General features: G+C 47.3%; 1 protein-coding gene across 1 annotated transcript; it reads left to right on the top strand.

Annotated features, from left to right (window-relative positions):
* The first annotated feature begins 2226 nt into the window (after nucleotides 1–2226).
* LOC135879596 (5-hydroxytryptamine receptor 7-like) lies at nucleotides 2227–17527 on the top strand. Its single transcript, XM_065405638.1, has 2 exons — nucleotides 2227–2735; nucleotides 16756–17527. Exons 1-2 carry the CDS (start codon nucleotides 2227–2229, stop codon nucleotides 17525–17527), a joined length of 1281 nt encoding a protein of 426 aa, XP_065261710.1.
* The last annotated feature ends 1195 nt before the right edge of the window (nucleotides 17528–18722 follow it).

The raw sequence follows: 18722 nt of genomic DNA, 5'->3' as shown, positions 1-18722 counted from the left end.
CGTATATTGGCTTCTGCTTGATTTGCAGTCTCTTCCAAGTAGTGATGCTCCCCCACAGAACAGCTAATACTGTCGCACTGATCGTGAGTCTGCTCTTTCAGTGGAGCTGTGTTGGTGGGTTTGTTTGTTTTTTTTAAAACCAAACCCTTCTGTGTCTTGCTTCGCCGGCCCAGGGATAATGCTCTGAGCCTCCGGCCTTGCTTCTGGTGAGATGTCTGCGAGCGGCTTCACTTAACAGCCATACGCTGTGCTCCCCGGGGCAGTTTTAGTAAAAGCTTTTCCTTTAATAGTCAAAGAAGCTGCTATTCCTTATGTCCATTGCTTCCCTTACCTTGCTCCTCTCCGCAGCCCCTCCCCGCACCCTGCAGCCTCAGAGGTCAAGAAGGGGCTAAAAAGCATCCTTAGATACCATCATCCTCATGGCATGATTGTGTCTCTCCCTAGCCTCAGCTAAACTCGCAGCAAACCCAGCGGATCAGGGATCCGCCTGTGTAAGCCTTTCTCCTGCTGCCCCCTCTCTTCAGATCCCCATTGCCCCAGCTCACCCGGGCCCTTGATGCCTGTCTCTTGCAGAGGAACCTGTGCTGGGTTTCAAAGCAAAGCACTTTTCTTGGCTTTGTAGCCGTTGTTTAAGGAGGGCTGAGGGGGGAAGGGAAGAGAGCCTCCCCCTCGGATCGCTGGGAAGGCACCGGCAAGAGGGGGGATTTTTTTTTTTTGCAAGATCCCCCTCCCTGTAAAATGTCTTCCCCTGCTGGGGTGTCCAAGAGGAGGCTGGTAGGGAAGGGGGTGTGTGTGTGCGGGGGGGAGGAGTTTAAGCACCACCCCAGCCCGGAGTGGAAGAAGTGCTCCGATGAGGTGTGGCTGGAAGGCAGGGGCGGTGAAATTGACACGTCCCCTCGGCTCACCAGCTGGGGCTGGCTCTGGGGCGCGCGTGTCCCCGGCAGCAGCGGCCGGGCTGGAGAGCACGGGGAGGGGCGGCTGCTGCTAAGCGGCGCTCCAGGGTCCCTCGTCCTGCCCGTGGAGGGAGGCTGGGACCAGCCGGGCTGCTCAGCGAGGAGCCAGGGGGACCTGGCAGGCGGCTCCAGCGAGCGTCCGGCGGCCGTGGCTGGAAGATGTCCCTGGCAGGAGGGCGCAGCAGGCTCGTCTCCCTCTGCAGAGGTAAATCGCTGGGGGTTCAGCAGCTGGGAGCGGTTCTCTGCTGCCGCTCAGCTGTGGGGACGGGCGGGCAGAGCCTGGGAGGGAGCCAGGGGTCAGGAAGGGGGTAGGTGGGTTGCAAGCTTCACTTGGGGCTGGCACTCTCAGGGGGGAAGGAGTTCTTCCTCCTGGACCCGGGACCGATCTCAGGGGCTGCTCGGCTAAAGCCAAGCCCCCAGGGTTAGCCGGGGGGGTGGTTACTCTGTGGAAGACAGAGGGAAAGTCAGTAAGTGAGCAGCGATGCGCTGCAACTGATGCGAAGTGCTGTGTGTTTGCATAGAGCGCATAGGACTTTGTGTGTGTGTGTGTGTGTGTGTGTGTGTGTGTGTCTCACATGGGATTTAATCTCTCTCTCTATCTCTGTGTGTTAGTACATAGTACTTTTCATATATTTGTATATATGGTTACAGGAAATATTCACACACACACACACACACACACACACACACACACACACACACACACACACACACACACACACACACAAGCCAAACATTGTGTATTGGTTGCAGTGTCTTTTAGAAACACATTCGAATGCCATAAATTGACCTATGGAATAAGAGGTTGACAATTATGCAGCCTTTGCATAGTAAATGGTAAGGTTTCTATTTGTTGTTAATTTAACATTAACAACGACTAGTCCTTGTGGCACCTTAGAGACTAACAAATGTATTTGGGCATAAGCTTTCGTGGGCTAAAACCCACTTCGTCAGATGCATGAGTGGAAAATACAGTAGGAAGATATATATACAGAGTACATGAAAAGATGGGGGTTGCTTTTAACAATTTAGCGTTGTTAACTCACCCTCTTGCAGACTAGCTGGAGGATAACCTTTTCCAAAGCCCGGGATGACTTGGGCTCCTAAGTCCCATTGCAAGTCATTAATCAATACTAGTGAATGTTACAGATTTAAAGGCAACTGAGAGATAAAAAAACAACAACGTGGAATAAAATGCTGTGCTTTGTAGGTGTCGCCCGTGAGAGCTGTGGGAGAAAATTTGGTTTGCTCCTCCTTGCCATGAGCCGAAAGAATGATGCTGAGGGTCATCCCCAATCAGTTGCTGGAGCAGCGTCCTCTCTTTGTGGAGAATACAGAGCACGAGTATCCCACTCCGAAGTCACTCTCAGATCCATCCATGACTGAGGGACCCTCTGCTCCAGTTGAGCCAGACCTGCTGTCCTCCAACCTAACCAACTCTACAGACTGTGGAGAGGAGATCCTGCTCTATGGGGACACTGAGAAAATCGTGATTGGGACAGTGCTCTCCATCATCACCTTACTGACCATCGCTGGCAACGCCTTGGTCATCATCTCGGTGTGCATTGTCAAGAAGCTCCGGCAGCCCTCCAACTACCTGGTGATCTCCTTGGCAGCAGCCGACCTCTCCGTTGCCTTTGCGGTCATGCCCTTCGTGATCATTACGGATCTGGTGGGAGGGGAGTGGCTGTTTGGGAAGGTGTTTTGCAATGTGTTCATCGCCATGGATGTTATGTGCTGCACCGCTTCCATCATGACCTTGTGTGTCATCAGCGTGGACAGGTAAGGATGCCTTGGCACCCCTATATGTAGTCATGCCAGCAGTGCGTAGCTGAAGGGCGCTCTGCAAGCACTGAGAATCTGTGTCAAGGTGGGTAAGTGCTGCCATCTCCATCCTACAGCTGGGGAAAATGAGGCACAGAGAGGCTAAGTCACTTGCTCAAGAGGAGTCAGTGGGGAAAGGACAAAGGTCTCCTGCTGCCAGCCTCCTCCCAGGAAGCTCCCTAAAAGTGGGGGAGCCATTGGCACCCCAACCATGGCCCCACCTCCTCCTTCTGTGCTGCTCCTTCTCCCCGAGCGTCCACCCTCGTGCTGCCCCTTCCCTGGGCCCCACCCCCACGCCACCTCTTTCCCCCCAAGACCCTACCCCCGATCGCTCCTCTCTGCCCCTACGCCTGTCGCTTGCCCTTATGGCAGGTAACAAGTGGGAGGGTATAACCCTCCCACTTTTAAAAGTGATGGGGCCATGACCCCAGCCCCACCCCGTTCCGGCCCCCCCTGCCGCCTCCTCTATCCAATGGACAAGAGTCACTTAACCTCTGTGCCCTAGTCCAGCCAGGTGTGGAACAGTGTAAAAAAGCAGAAAGTTAATTGAAAATCTGGATGCTGCATTTGAGCCGAGTTTTTTTTCCCTCGGCAAATAAGCAACAACGTATATTCTAAAAGCCTTTTTGAATATTAGCTGGCCACTCATGCTAATTTACCATTGCACCTGACTAACCAGTTTTGCTCAGCATTTCTAACACAGCAAACTGCCCTTATATTAAAAACAAAATGACTAGAAAACCACTTTTATAAATTGCAATCTTCATTAGTCCATGCTTTAGTGTGTAAGTGTTGGTCTTTTGTGTGTGAAAAAGCCAATTAATTAAAGGAAACGTATTAAAATACAGACGCCCACATTGAAGAAGGAAAAAATCCATATCAGGGGTGTGAAAAAATAAAATGCAATAGTGGAATATATGAATTTTTGCTTTTCAAGGATTATCGACAAATATGGCTCTAAAACAGAGAGAGAGCAAATGAAACAGAATTGCCTTTAAACTACACCCACACTCTCTCTTTCATTAAATAAAGTGGACAGACTGGAATTTGAAAAATGTGTGTTTTAAAGCCACCGTTGCAAGGAGCAATAGAGATCAAGATGTGAAAGTGAAAAAGAACAGACCTCTTACTAAAATTAACTGCAATTGATTGCACCCATTAATTATGACCATCTGGGCCAAACTCACTGGTGGCGTAGGCAGGCACAAATCCAGAGCAAGCAATGAATGTGTGGAATTTGGCCTGCCCTCTTTCATCACTGATATATGAGCAGACACAGGATTTCAGGGAAATGCGGATTAATCTGGCCAGAAAGCATTTAAACCCAGAAAATGCAACAGGGCCAAATCCTGAGAGGGGCTGAGCGCCTGCAACCGTCATTGAAGTCAATGAGGAAGCAGTTGCTCAGGATTTGGGCGATGGTGATTAAAGAGCAGATTGTGAGTTGCATCTGAGCGCTCAGCACGGCTCGGGTGTAGAGGGAGAAAGGTGCTCGTCCTATCCGCAGTGTAAAATAGAGCAACCTCAGGACTACTCTAAATTACATTGGCTGCCAGTGGCTCTGAAGGGCCATTCTGGCAATTAGGTTCTCTTATGCACCAGCAATCCCCTAGTTATTGTCCCTTTCTCCGAACTACTCTCTGCATAGGTGGGGGGGAGAGTGGGAAGTCGGTATATGAGTTGCTGCAGCAGCTCTGCGTCGCCTACGCACTGGGAACAAGCTTTACCTATGCCATGGATGACGCAAAGCTGTCGTAACGCAGGGCAGCACCAGGGCCTGTGATCCATCCATTGAGAAACTCTTGATGCCAAAATCAGTTGGTAAAAACAACCCACCCACCCGTTTCCCTCCACTCCTGCGCCTCGCCCCCCCCCCTCACCCTCCAAATACATCCTCTCTTTCATCCTTTGCGAAAGTCAACAGCTGAGTCTCCTGGTATGGACTGAAATGAATCACTCCTCTAGCCTTGATTGCTCTTTCCCTCATGCGAGGTAGGGAGCTGGGTTTAGAACAAGAGAGGAGAAGACAAGAAATAGCAGGGTGCTGATTTGGAGGCTGAGATACTGGGTGATGTTCTACAATGATTTGACCTCCGTGCTTTCCGGCAGTTCAGCTGGGTGACGGAGTAAAAGCTGTGACAATCACATGCTGCAGTTGAGCTAAGCTCCCTTGCCTCTCTCTCCTGAATGCTTAATCAGACCTACTGTACCGTGTAGCGAACCCATCTGGACCATTACGTTGCTGCCTGTTCACGATTATCCTCCCCACCCTGTCCCTGCTGATTTGTAAATCGCTTTGGATTTGGGAAATACGGAGTGAAGTGCAGGGGGCTAACGAACCAGGAAGCAATTCAAGGGGGGAAAAACACACCAGGGGTTTAAATTAATAACTGGAATGAGCTGCTCACCAGAGAATTGTATTCCTGCGAATAAGCCTCCCGTAGACGTGTATAACAACAGGTGTGGGTCTCACTGTCCATGTGTCAGTGGAGTTTGTAATGAGGTCTATTTCATTGTAGCCATGAAACACAATTGTAATACATCTATGAACACAGTAACAGCCACCCATGGGGTGTGTGTGTGTCAAATGCTCCTTCTCTCCTCTGACTGCCCCCATAACTGTTTGGTAGCACTGTCAGTTTCATCCTGAGCTCCTGCCCCTCCCCTGCGTGCAGGAATCGGGTGGGAGAAGGAAGATGTTGGTTACTTTTCCAGGCTCGGCTGACGTGAGTCTCCAAAACGCAACGCTGCTCACCGCAGAGAGTGCAGATGTTCCCAAGTTGATTGTGCGTCTCCCTGGGCTCCCCCTTGGTGGTGCGGCTTGAATGTGCTTATAGGCTCTGCTAGGATCCTTTGGCTCGGCTCCTTCTAGATGCGGGGGGAGATACGTGATGGTGGAGAATATGTGGTGGTGTTTCCCAAACGCCACCCGCTGGTGACACCAAAGGGAGATGTCGCTCACTGTATCTGGCTCAGAGAATTGTGGCCTGCTCCATCCATCTCTGTGAGGGGTTAACTGGGAAGTGTGGCGATGGCACTGTTAACTATTTCATCCCTCATGTAAGAAAGGAGTGGGAGGGTCAGAGACTTGCACCGTTCTTATGTCATTGGGCTTCCGAGTTAATCCCTTATGAATAGGGCAGTTCACACCTCCCAGATCTATTGCTCCAGGCTGTCTGCAGACTCAGGTAGACCTTTCTGCATCGCTTAGCCTTGCAAATGGGAACCAAGTGTTTCTTTTCAATCACAACAGCTAGAGACTTCCTTTTTGTTTTAGATGACAAATAAGTTAGCAACATCAGGGAGGTGCTGGTGTACCGTATCATTGGGCACCGCTGGATCTGACTTCTCTCTTTGAGTGCCTTTAGTTTAAAATAACTGTGCCCGGTGCTCACTCACATACCATTGAAGGCTTATACCCTAGTGGCTTGGTTTCCAGGCACTGCTCAATTAGGCTACTTTAGCTCCTGGGGAAACGGTCAGCAATTCCCCTGGCAGCCTCCTTCCTCTGTAGGTTGCCTTCTCTTTACAGATTATTTCATTAGCAATGAAGAGCAGCTGCCTTTGGTGGATCACGTTCCACTGGGATCCATCTGACTTTTCTCTTGTGTTCTGGCTTCTCCTGGAGCTCTCTTGTTCACTAACGAGGTCTATGCTGCTTTCCGTGATGGGGCATCGCATGTCTGTGAAGGGCCATGAATGGGCTATTTGGTTCAGATCCAACTCTCTATTATATACAGAAATTCTTCTCCAGTTCCAGTCCTAAATGCTGCGTTGCTGCGCACAATTAGTCAGCTGCCCCACTCCTCCAAAGAGGTGGCTGCATTTCACTGATACATATAAGCTAACAAAAATATGTGAAGGACTTTCAGATCCTTCAAGATGGAAGGCGCTATAAAAACATAGGGTGGTATTATTGATTACTAATGCGTACTTTTTTTTAAAAAAGCCTCTTGGAAATTTCTGTCCTGAAATTTTTTTTTAATGGAATATGGTTTTTTCATCCAAACAGACTTTTCTGCAGGAAATGTCTATTTCCATGAAATTTTGGGAGTGGGTGAGGTCATCACAAAACCCAAGAACCTGCAAAACCATGCATCTGAAGAAGTGAGGTTTTTACCCACTAAAGCTTATGCCCAAATAAATCTGTCTTAGTCTTTAAGGTGCCACCGGACTCCTTGTTGTGTTTGCAAATGTTTTGGTTGCCAAAAAAACTAAAAAGAGTTTTGGCTTTTGGGATTGTAGACAAAAACTGGGGGCGGAATTTGGTTTTTTACAAAAACATTTTTTTCCCCAAAAAATTTTCATAGTGGGGAGAAAAAAACCCCCTATTTCCCAGTCTGCTTTCCTTTCGGGGTCTCCGACGATTCTCGTTGTGAAAAGAAAACCCCTGAGAGAGACGACATCTGAAACAGCTGCTTCCCGGGATTCCCTCTTCTCCCCTCGCGATCACTCCTCTCAGAGTACAGAGGTTCCCTCTCTCCAGGTGGGCCTCTGTAGTGATTAAATAAAGTCAGAACATCTGTAGCAAACTGAGTGGCAATCTGGCTATTTCCTAGTAATGGCTCAGAACAGCCTTGCTAATTTCAACATGTATCTGCATCCCCCCAGAAATAGCAGCCTAACAATGTTAGGATGTTTTTTGTGGCTGTGATTCCCAGGATAGTACCTATGACTTTTAGGCTATTTTGACTAAAAAGTCATGTTGTTTAGCACCCCAGCCAGCCCTGTGCTGAGCAAGCCTGGGAGGCAGGGTGGTCTTGTGTTGAAAGAGCTAGCCTGGGGTCCAATTCACTATCCTGTATGACCCGGGCAAGTCACTTTAATCGCTCAGTGCCTCAGTTTCCCCATCAGTAAGACAGAATTAACATCACTTCCCTATCAGGAGTGCTGTGAGGATAAAACATTGTCTATGAGGTGCTCAGATATGGTATGGTAATAGAGGTCATATAAGTACCTGCATAAAAGAAACTTTAGAAATTTGTTTCTCTGTATGTTCAGTCTCCAGGGGTATGACCTGGTCTTTTAAATAGCTTTACATGCTCAGTTAAATATTAAGTGGCTGTAATATAAAGGATACTTAACCTTAACTCTGACCCAAAAGTTTACAAATGCTTTCCACATATACACCACTAATACATGTATATCTCAGACTATGGAATCAGTGATGCATATGTTGAAAGAATTGCAAAGTATGTTTTGTTTCAGAGTAGCAGCCGTGTTAGTCTGTATCCGCAAAAAGAACAGGAGTACTTGTGGCACCTTAGAGACTAACAAATTTATTAGAGCATAAGCTTTCGTGGGCTACAGCCCACTTCTTCGGATGCATCCGAAGAAGTGGGCTGTAGCCCACGAAAGCTTATGCTCTAATAAATTTGTTAGTCTCTAAAGTATGTTTTGTAGGGCAGACTCTAGTCTGTTCCTGAAATACACAAGGTGAATTTTTACAAAATAAGACTCTTAATGGAGCTCTGGTTTCAACTTTAGCTCCGGAGTTTGAGACCCAGCGCCCCCACAACATGCACTATTAATAAATACAAAAGGGCTTTTACTTTAAATACTCAGTGGCTTTTCCTTTGGTAGCCTGTACTGCTTGCATCACATGGCTACATAAGCCTTTAGAATTATATCGACTTTTATTAAAGGAAAGAAATAGATTTTTTTGGAGGGGGGGGGGGGGGAGAGAAACAAATTACCCCTTTTATTGGCCAGCAACAATATAAGCCAGACACTTGGGAATTTGGGACACTAAGGACTGAGTGCGAAATTCACTCCTGTGCAGAGACGCAGCCAAGGCATGTGTGATGAGTGCTATCCACCACTATGCACCCCTTTAAATGGTGCCTAGGCCTCGTTCTGACCCTCATTTCAAAGTGTTGAAATCCCCTGCAATGCATACAGACTCGTGGGCATATATGTAAAGGCATCAACGACAATCTCGAATATGTCTGGATTTTCCGCTGCCAGGGCCGGCTCTGGCTTTTTTGCCGCCCCAGGCAAAAAAGCCTCCGGCCGCCCCCCGCCCGCCCCCCCGCGGGGGGGGCCGGAGCCCAGGGGGGGGGCGGCGAGCCCCGGCGGGGGCTCCGTTCTCCCGCCAGGGGGAGGGCGGCCGGAGCCCCGGGGCGAGGGTGGCGAGCCCCGGCGGGGGCTCCGCTCTCCCCCCGGCGGCCGGGGGGAGGGCGCCGGAGGGGAGGGCGGCCGGAGCCCTGGGAGGAGGGCGGCGAGCCCCGGCGGGGGCTCGGCTCTCCGCCCCCCCCCCCCCCGCGGCCAGAGCGCCGGGGGTAGGGCGGCCAGAGCGCCGGCGGGGGCAGGGCAGCGAGCCCCGGCGGGGGCTCAGCTCTCCCCCCGGCGGCCAGAGCGCCGCGCCGCCCCCCTCCAGGTGCCGCCCCAAGCACCAGCTTGGTTGCCTGGTGCCTGGAGCCGGCCCTGTCCGCTGCATATATACATTACGTGTAGATTATAGGCTGAATGGGTAGTAACACCTCTAGGCCTTGTCTGCCCTTGTGGTGGCACGTAGGGTAGGTGTAGCTACACACGGCGGGGAAAGGCTCTGGCACTGGGACACTACATGGCTAAAAATAGCAGTGTAGAGGTGCTGCTTGGACATGTAGAGAGGTGGGTGGGGAATGTACGTTCAGGCATGTTTATACTCTGCTCACCTAAGCAGTGCCTCGCTCACTACAGTGCTATGGAGGGATGGCTCAGTGATTTGAGCATTGGCCTGCTAAACCCAAGGTTGTAAGTTCAATCCTTGAGGGGCCATTTAGGGATCTGGGGCAAAAATCTGTCTGGGGATTGGTCCTGCTTTGAGCAGGGGGTTGGACTAGATGACCTCCTGAGGTCCCTTCCAACCCTGATATTCTATGATTCTATTTAGACCCGTGCTAGCTGGACATCCATGGCTCGTACTCTGCACACCACGGTAAGTGTAGACCTATCTAAAGTTAAGGTTACCTGGGGCTCGAGGGATAGACGAAGGGGAAACTAAGGCACGGTGGGGAAGTGCTTTGCTCAAGGTCACCTAGCAGGCTAATGGTAGAGCTGGGACTAAACCCCAGTCTTTTGACTCCCAGTTCAGCATACTGGCTACTAGACCAGTGGTTCTCAAACATTTTTTTTCCGCGGACCACTTGAAAATTGCTGAGGGTCTCGGTGGACCACTTAATGATCTTTCCAAATGTTGTTTGTACTGTTAACCAACTATTGTAAAGCGCTTTGGATAAAAGCAGTATATAGAAAAAACCTGAATAATAATAAACTTTTTTGTTCTACAAATAAAAGCCCACAACTCAAATTTTCATATCAGTAGTTTTACCTTTCTAATGCAATGGATGTGCCCTCTCCCCACTGCCGTGGCAGCCCCCGAGCTGGGACTGGGAAGGAGGGGGGTCTCCCCCCACCCGTCACAGCAGCCACAGAGCTGAGGCCGGGAAGGAGGGCCGTCTCTCCCCGGCAGCGACAGCCCTGGAGCCAGGGCCGTCCTTACCCATACGCAAAGTATGCAGCTGCGTAGGGCACCAGTAAATTTGGTGCAAAGTATGCAGCTGCGTAGGGCACCAGTAAATTTGGTGCCCCAAGTTTTACTTTATTTATAGGCATTTAAGTGCGTGTGAGAGAGAGAAGGAATAAGTGATGCTGGGGGGAAACAGGACAGGCAACAAAGGCTTCTGTTTTGCCTGAAGATACTGATTATTGCACCCTATTGTTATGCAGATTGCTATCGACCTGACTAATGCAGTCTAAACAGTAAGGAGAAAGCAATCGTCTCAGGAGAAGCCTGCTGCTTAGACAATACCTGAGAGACTGGTGTAGATGGATTCATAGACCCAAAGGCCAGAAGGGACTATTGTGATTATTTGGCCAGACCTGTATAACACAAGCCATAGATCTTACTCAAAATAATTCCTAGAGCAGAGATATTAAAAAAACACCCTATCTTGATTTTAAAAATTGTCTCCACCACAAGTGAGGTAAATTATTCCAGTGGTTAGTTACTCTCACTGTTAAAAATTTACATCTTATTTCTGGTCTGAACATGTCTAGCTTCAACTGCCAGCCATTGGATCATGTTATGCCTTTCTCGGCTAGATTTAAGAGATCTTTATTAAATATTTGTTCCCCACACAGGTGCTTGTAGACTGTAACCAAGTCACTCCTTAACCTTCTCTTTGTTAAGCTAAATAGATTGAGCTTCTTGAGTCTATGACCTTAAGGCATGTTTTCTAAACCTTTAATCATTCTTATGGCTCTTCTCTGAACCCTCTCTGATGTATCAACATCCTTTTTGAATTGTGGACAGTACAACTGGAGAGAGTATTCCAGGAGCGGTCACCAAATACAGAGGCAAAAGAACCTCTCTACTCCTATTTGAGATTCCCCTGTTTATGCACCCAAGGGTTTCATTCGCCTTTCTGACCACAGCGTTGCACTGGGAGCTCATGTTCAGCTGATTACCCACCATGACCTTCCAAATCTCTTTCAAAGTCACTGTTTCCCAGGATAGAGTCCCTTGTCCTGTGAGTATGGCCTATATTTTTGTTCCTAGATGTATACGTTTACATTTAGCCATATCAAAACACTTATTGATCGCTCTACATTAGTGATCTGTCCTCTTCATTATTTACCAATCCCGAATTTTTGTGCCATCTGGAAACTTTATCAGTGATTATTTAGTTTTCTTACAGGTCACTTATCAAAATGTTAAATAGCATAGGGGCAAGAACCGATCCCTGTGGGACCCTACTAGAAACATACCTACTTGATGGTTCCCCATTTAAAATTACATTTTGAGATCTATCAGTTAGCCAGTTTTTAATACATTTAATATGTGTCATATTAATTTTATATTTTTCTAGTTTTTTAATCAAAATGTCATGTGGTATCAAGTCAAATGCTTTAAATACATAACATCAACACTATTACCTTTATCAACCCAATTTGTAATCTCATCATAGAATATCAGGGTTGGAAGGGACCTCAGGAGGTCATCTAGTCTGACCCCCTGCTCAAAGCAGGACCAATTCCCAACTAAATCATCCCAGCCAGGGCTTTGTCAAGCCTCATCTTAAAAACCTCTAAGGAAGGAGATTCCACTACCTCCCTAGGTAACCCATTCCAGTGCTTCACCACCCTCCTAGTGAAAAAGGTTTTTCCTAATATCCAACCTAAACCTCCCCCACTGCAACTTGAGACCATTACTCCTTGTAATATCATGATAGTTTGACAGGAGCTATTGTCCATAAACTCATGTTTATTGGCCTCAATTAAATTACTCTCCTTTAATTCTTTATTACTCAAGTCCCATAACAGCTGCTCCATTATCTTGCCTGGGATCAATGTCAGACGGACAGGCCTTTAATTACCTGAGTCACCCCATTTACCCTTTTAAAATATTGGCACAACATTAGCTAGCTTTCTTCAAGTCTTCTGCAACTTTCTCACTGTTCCAAGACTTAATGAAAATCAATATTAATGAGCCAGCAAGCTCTTCGGCCAGCTCTTTTAGAACTCTTGGATGTAAGTTATCCAGTCCTGCTGGTTTGAAAATGTCTAGCGTTAATAGCTTCTATTTAACGTCTTCCTGAGATACTAGTGAAAAGGAAAGAGTTTATCATCATCATACGATGACACTACATCATATTTCTTCCCCTTCCTCTCCCTGAAGTTGGCTTTGTTCCTTTCCTCCAGTGAAGGGTCACGGGGAGACGTCGTTGAATATGGCTCACCCACTCTCCAGCCAAGACGGCGCTTTGTCACTGCATTATGTCACGCGCAGGCGGAGGGAATTATAGGCTGTGGTGCCATCAGCAGCCTAGTAGCACTCAGCTCTGTATCTCTCTTCAGTCAGAGACAAAGAGCGCTGCTTTCCCAGAGCCTCGCCGGAGCGCTGTCTACACTTAAACCGCGGCAGTACTGCAGCTGCACCGCTGTAGCGAATCCATATAGCCACTCACTACCATGAGGTGTTCTCCCATTGCTGTAGTTAGTCGGTAGCTGTCTACACTGAGGGTTAACTGCATCGCTCAGGGGGGTGGATTTTTCACCTGAGTGATGTAGCTGGGTCAACTTAACTTTTTAGAGTGGACCTGGCCTGGGAGAGGGGAATGGAGGAGAGCAAACGGGCTGAATCTCAGCACAGACCAGGTGGAGGTGAAGCCAGTGGTTACAATGCTACTTCTGTTGACGTTGGGTTGTGCTCACCGGTTCTCAGTGAGTCTCTTGCTAGAGCTCCCAGATTCTCAGGCAGCAGTGGTGGGCATCTGCATTTTGCTAGGTGGTTGTGACTACTGCTGGCTGAAAACATAATTCCATTATCAAGAAAAAATTCCAAAGAAATTAACACTTTCATTTTGGGTTGAAACATTTTCTTTGTGGACTTTTGGGTTTATTTAAAAGGTTTTCTTGGGAGGGGTTGTTTTTTCCCCACGTTCTACCACTCTCTTCCCCCCCCCCTTTTTTTTAATTTCTGTGCTGCGCTGGAAAAAGAAGAAACGTGAAACCCCACAAACTTTATGAACAACAACAACAACAATTATTTAAAATGTTAGTCAAACCCCCCTAAAATTTCACCCAATGTGAAAATTCTTTGCAGACCTTTTCCTTTTGGTGGGAAAAAAACACTGTTCATCAAAAGATCTTTTCAGTGAAATTTTTTTGTCCTGCTCTAGTGATGCCTTTTCCCCTTGCGCGGAGAGTTTGCCATGATTGACAAAAGGAGCGCCATCTATTTAGTGTATCAAAGAGAAGGTTAAGAGGTGACCTCATCTCGGGCTATGAAGTACACGGCGAAGAGACGCCTGACAGCAGATAGCTCTTTAATCTAACAGAAAAAGCCCTAATAAGAGCCAGTGGCTGGAAGCTGAAGTTAGACAAATACAGACTAGAAATAAGAGTCACATTTTTAACAGTGATGGGCAATTATCTGCTGGAACCACATACCTAGGGATGTGGTGGGTTCTCCATCCCGTGACGTCTTTAAGGGGAAACTGGATGTCTTTCTAAAAAATCTGCTTTAGCGCCAACAGAAGTTATGGGCTTGATGCAGAAATTATTGGGTGAGGCCAGCGGCCTGTGTTATGCAAGAGAGTCAGCCTAGATGATAATTATGGTCCTTTCAGCCCTTAAAACCTATGAATTCATCGATTACCCAGGCCGTTGGGAGCTCCCAGTTGGAATTTCTAGAATATGACTCACATGGGGAAACAACGTGGAAGCTCCCTATCGCATAGAACAGAGTTGCCTGATTAGCCAGCAAGCATTGGCTTGCTCGATGCATATAGCACCAGTCTTCTGTGGGGTGCTCTTGCTTCAATTGTGTTTCTGGGCACAATTTAAGATGTTGACATAGAATCCCTACAAGTTTTGGTTCCTTAGAGAAGGCAGGCTAAGTTGAGAGGTGAGTGGTTAGGTGGTAGATGTTTCACATAGGTATGTGGGGGCAGGGGCTAAAAGGTGGTGTAAAATAAAGGGCTTGTCTAACTACCAGCCGGATCGATGGGCAGCGATCGATCCAGCAGGGGTTGATTTATCGTGTCTAGTATAGACACGATAAATCGACTGCCGATCACTCTAGCGTCGACTGCGGTACTCCACCTCAATGAGAAGCGCAAGGGGAATAGATGGGAGAGCGTCTCCCGTCGACACACCACAGTGAAGACACCGTGGTAAGTAGATCTAAGTATGTCTACTTCGGCTACATTATTCACATAGCTGAAGCTGCGTAACTTAGATCGATCCACTCCCCCACCATAATGTAGACCAGCCCAAAGGTAGGAAAGGCTATTTAACCCTGCACTTTCTTCCACCATCCTATTAGTAGCATTTTCTACCCCACCTCTTTCTTTCAATCCCTTGGCATATAAATTTCAACAGTTTAGACTCTGTTACAATCACTTGCCAGATGTGGGCCTGCCCCCCTGTGACGGGTTGGATCACAGAAGTCCCTTTGGGACTGCCACCTGATGTGTCTAGACTACCTCTGAGCCTTTTTCCCTGCCAGCTTGGGACTTCAGTACCTTGCCTTGTTTGAGCACGTTTGCCTGCTGCAAACACAGATCCAAGTCTGAACCACGTCCCCCACAAGCTGCAGGCTTAACTGAAAACAGTTTAAGAAGTGCTCCTGTCTCCAGCACTCAGATACCCAGCCCCCAATGGGGTCCAAACCCCAAATAAATCAGTTTTATCCTGTATAAAGCATATACAGGGTAAACTCATAAATTGTTCATCCTCTATAACACTGATAGAGAGATATGCACAGCTGTTTCCCCCCTCCCCCCCAGGTATTAATACATACTCTGGGTTAATTAATAAGTAAAAAGTGATTTTATTAAATACAAAAGGTAGGATTTACGTAGTTCCAAGTAATAACGGACAGAACAAAGTGAATTACCAAGCAAAATAAAACAAAACACACAAGTCTAAGCCTAATACAATAAAAAACTAAATGCAGGTAAATCTCACCCTCAGAGATGTTCCAATAAGCTTCTTTGACAGACTTGCCTCCTTCTAGTCCAGGTCCAGCAATCACTCACACCCCTATAGTTACTGTCCTTTGTTCCAGTTTCTTTCAGGCATCCTTTGAGGGTGGAGAGGCTATCTCTTGAGCCAGCTGAAGACAAAATGGAGAGGTTCCCAGAGGCTTAAATAGACTTTTTTTCTTGTGGGTGGAAACCGCTTCTCCTCTCCTATGCAGAATCCAGCTCCAAGATGGAGTTTTGGAGTCACATGGGCAAGTCACATGTCCATACATGACTCAGAACTTTACCGGCCGATGCCACATTCCCCGGAAAGCTCAGATGTGGATTGGTGTCTCTCAAAGTTCATTGTTAGCTTAAGCGTTTCTTGATTGGGAACTTACTGAGAATAGTCTTTTCTCAAGAAGCTGACTATCTGCTTCACTGAGGCTACTTAAAATCAAACAAGTATATAGCCAATATTCATAACTTTGAATACAAAAATGATACATGCATACAAATAGGATGAATATATCCAGTAGATCATAACCTTTGCAGAGATACGTTACATGGCATATCTAGCATAAAACATATTCCAGTTATGTCATATTTACACTCATAAGCATATTTCTATATAGCATTATGGGGTGCAACATCACACCCCCTCCCCTGCACTGTGTTGAGAGTTGAGGACAGCTGGGGCGCTTTTGCCAATAGTCTGTAGATTTGAACTTTGGGGGCTCTGGAGATCTCTTCCACTGTGGGTTAGGCAAAGCCTGAGGGCTGAATTCTGCTCTCCGTGACACATGGGTGCAATGCTATTGACTTCACTTGGGATTATTCCTGATTTACACTGGTGTAATGGAGAGCAGAATTTGGCCCTGAGTCTGATGACTTTTCTAGTCATTTTTTAATTGGGTTTTTGCCTGCTGGGGTGATTAGATGGTCTGAATTGTTGTGACTAGAGTTGGTTGAAAATTTTCTATGAAAAAATGTTCAGTGGAAAAATGGGTTTTTGATTAAATGAAATTTTTTACAAAGTAAGTCTTGATTTCCAGCTGAGTCAGAAATCGAACTACAGTTTCCATGATGCACCTTGTCAATGGGATTCCTATGTACATCATGGTGGCTCTGTAAGAGGGAATACTCTGGTGAATGATGGGAAGCGTAGTCCCACTAGGGAGCCTGGCCTTTAGAGGAGAAGTGAGCGCATGAGGCACCCAGACTACCACTCCCATGAGGTATTGCACTGGCATTTCTGAACTGACATTTTGGGATTTGGGCTGAAATATTTTGATTTTTTTTTTTTACCACAAAGCTGGAATTTTGCATGGAAAATCTCAACAAACATGAAATAATTTTCCTTTTGGGGCAAAATATACCATGGGGAGCAAAAAAACATTTTCCAACCAATTCTCGTTATGACTGAGGTGACACTTACAATAGCATTTCTGTATACGTTTGACAACCTTCACCTTCCTGTGAACCGAAAAGCAAACCTGACCAGCTTTGAAACTCTTTTGCAGGTACTTGGGGATCACACGGCCGCTGACATACCCCGTGAGACAAAACGGGAAACTAATGGCCAAGATGGTGTTCATAGTTTGGCTTCTTTCTGCCTCCATAACTCTTCCTCCGCTGTTTGGCTGGGCCAAGAACGTCAACGTTGAAAGAGTCTGCCTCATCAGCCAGGACTTCGGGTACACCGTCTACTCCACTGGGGTCGCCTTCTACATCCCCATGACAGTCATGCTTGTCATGTACAGCCGGATCTACAAAGCCGCCAAGGTCAGTGCAGAGAAACACCGGTTCATGAGCTTCCCCAGACACCAGGAGCAGGAGGGGGTGTACTGCATGGACGTCAGCGTCCGAGGCCATCACAACTCCAAACGCAGCAAGGCAGTGGAGGAGTGCGCCACCTTATCCAAACTGCTCAGGCAAGATCGAAAGAACATTTCCATCTTCAAAAGGGAGCAGAAAGCAGCCAGGACCCTCGGCATTATCGTGGGGGCCTTTACCTTTTGCTGGTTTCCCTTCTTCCTGATGTCCACGGCCCGGCCTTTCATTTGTGGCATCCAGTGCAGCTGCATGCCTCTGCGGCTGGAGAGGACCCTGCTGTGGCTGGGTTACACCAACTCCCTTATCAACCCCTTGATCTATGCTTTCTTCAACCGCGATCTAAGGACTACTTTTTGGAACCTTCTGCGGTGCAGGTACAGGAACATCAACAGGAGGCTGTCGGCAGCCAGCATGCACGAGGCCTTGAAAGTCACAGAGAGACATGAGGGCATCTTGTAAATCTCCAAGAAGGTCACGTTCCTTAGCCTAATGCAAGCGCTGCGTGCCTAATTAAAGAACTCCTGCCCATCCATCTAGCCTATTGCAGGGTTCCCTTTTCGATTGCCTGTCAGGCATGGCAAATATGTGCATTTTTGTTCCTCTGCCAGAGTTAACCATCGCCAAAATTGCACAAGTGCTTGTCACCCGAGAGGTGCTCAAGTTTTGAGTAGCTGAGGGCCACACCTACAGTAGAAGAGATCATAGCCCTTCCTTTTTCCTCTTTGATAGGGAGACGCAGCCCATGGAGACAGCAGTTCACGCCAGTGTGTGGTGCATGAGAAGGCAAGTCAGGATCTCCTGGGTTCTCTTCCAAGTTCTGCCACTGACTGGCTGTGTGACCTTGGGCCAGTCATTTATGGCGCCGTGCCTCCGTTTCCCAATCTGTAAAAACAAGAATACTACTCACCTTCGTAAAAGGCTTTGAGATCTGTGGAGGGGGAAAGCACTATGTGCTATTCTTGGATCATCTCATAGGCTGCATTTCCGTAGCAAACAGGAGAGCAGCTCCGGGCTGCGTTATAGATGTCAATGGAACACATTGTAAGCCCTACACTTTGCATCCCTGCTTACAAACTGTTGCAACTGACTTGGTTCCATTGTACACTCTCAAGCCAGTTCTAAGTTTGCATGGCAGGGAACGATACCAATGACCCTCTTTCCGCAAGCCCTTGTGTTACAGTACCTGAAACTGGCATGCTTAAAAATAACAATGCAAAACCTTGTTTAACAGCCTATTTATATCAGAGAAGTGAGGAGGGAGTAAAGCCTGCTGTATTTACTGGGATATATTATATAGTTCATTCACAGCCAAGTGATGTGTTTTCCTAATTTTGTGGCTAATTGATTAATCAAGGCAGTACATAAAAGCACGCTTTGGTCGACAAGAGACAAAAATGTATCATTTCACTGACTGCTATACAGTGCTGCACTAGAATGTACAGCAAACATGAAAAATATCATTCTGAACAATGTGTCATTCTTTTAAAAAGTTTCTTTATTCCAATCCAGATTTTTTTTTTTTACGTATTAAGACTTTTGATGCATTTTTTCCACCCTTTGACGTAGCTCTGTTTGGCCCTGATCCCAAACCTACTGAAGTTGATAGAAAGAACATCCACTGATTTCCGTGGGCTTTGGATCAGGTCCCCTTGTG

This window comes from Emys orbicularis, chromosome 5 (assembly GCF_028017835.1).
Source record: "Emys orbicularis isolate rEmyOrb1 chromosome 5, rEmyOrb1.hap1, whole genome shotgun sequence".
NCBI classification, from domain to species: domain Eukaryota; kingdom Metazoa; phylum Chordata; order Testudines; family Emydidae; genus Emys; species Emys orbicularis.
Note: the sequence above shows the minus strand (reverse complement) of the source record. Positions and strands in the feature narration are given on the sequence as shown.

Bases quoted from the DNA above. Each gene is read 5' to 3' on its own strand.
- LOC135879596 (XM_065405638.1), top strand. From the start codon at position 2,227: ATGATGCTGAGGGTCATCCCCAATCAGTTGCTGGAGCAGCGTCCTCTC. The intron at 2,736-16,755 runs GTAAGGATGCCT...ACTCTTTTGCAG, and splicing joins TGTGTCATCAGCGTGGACAG to GTACTTGGGGATCACACGGC.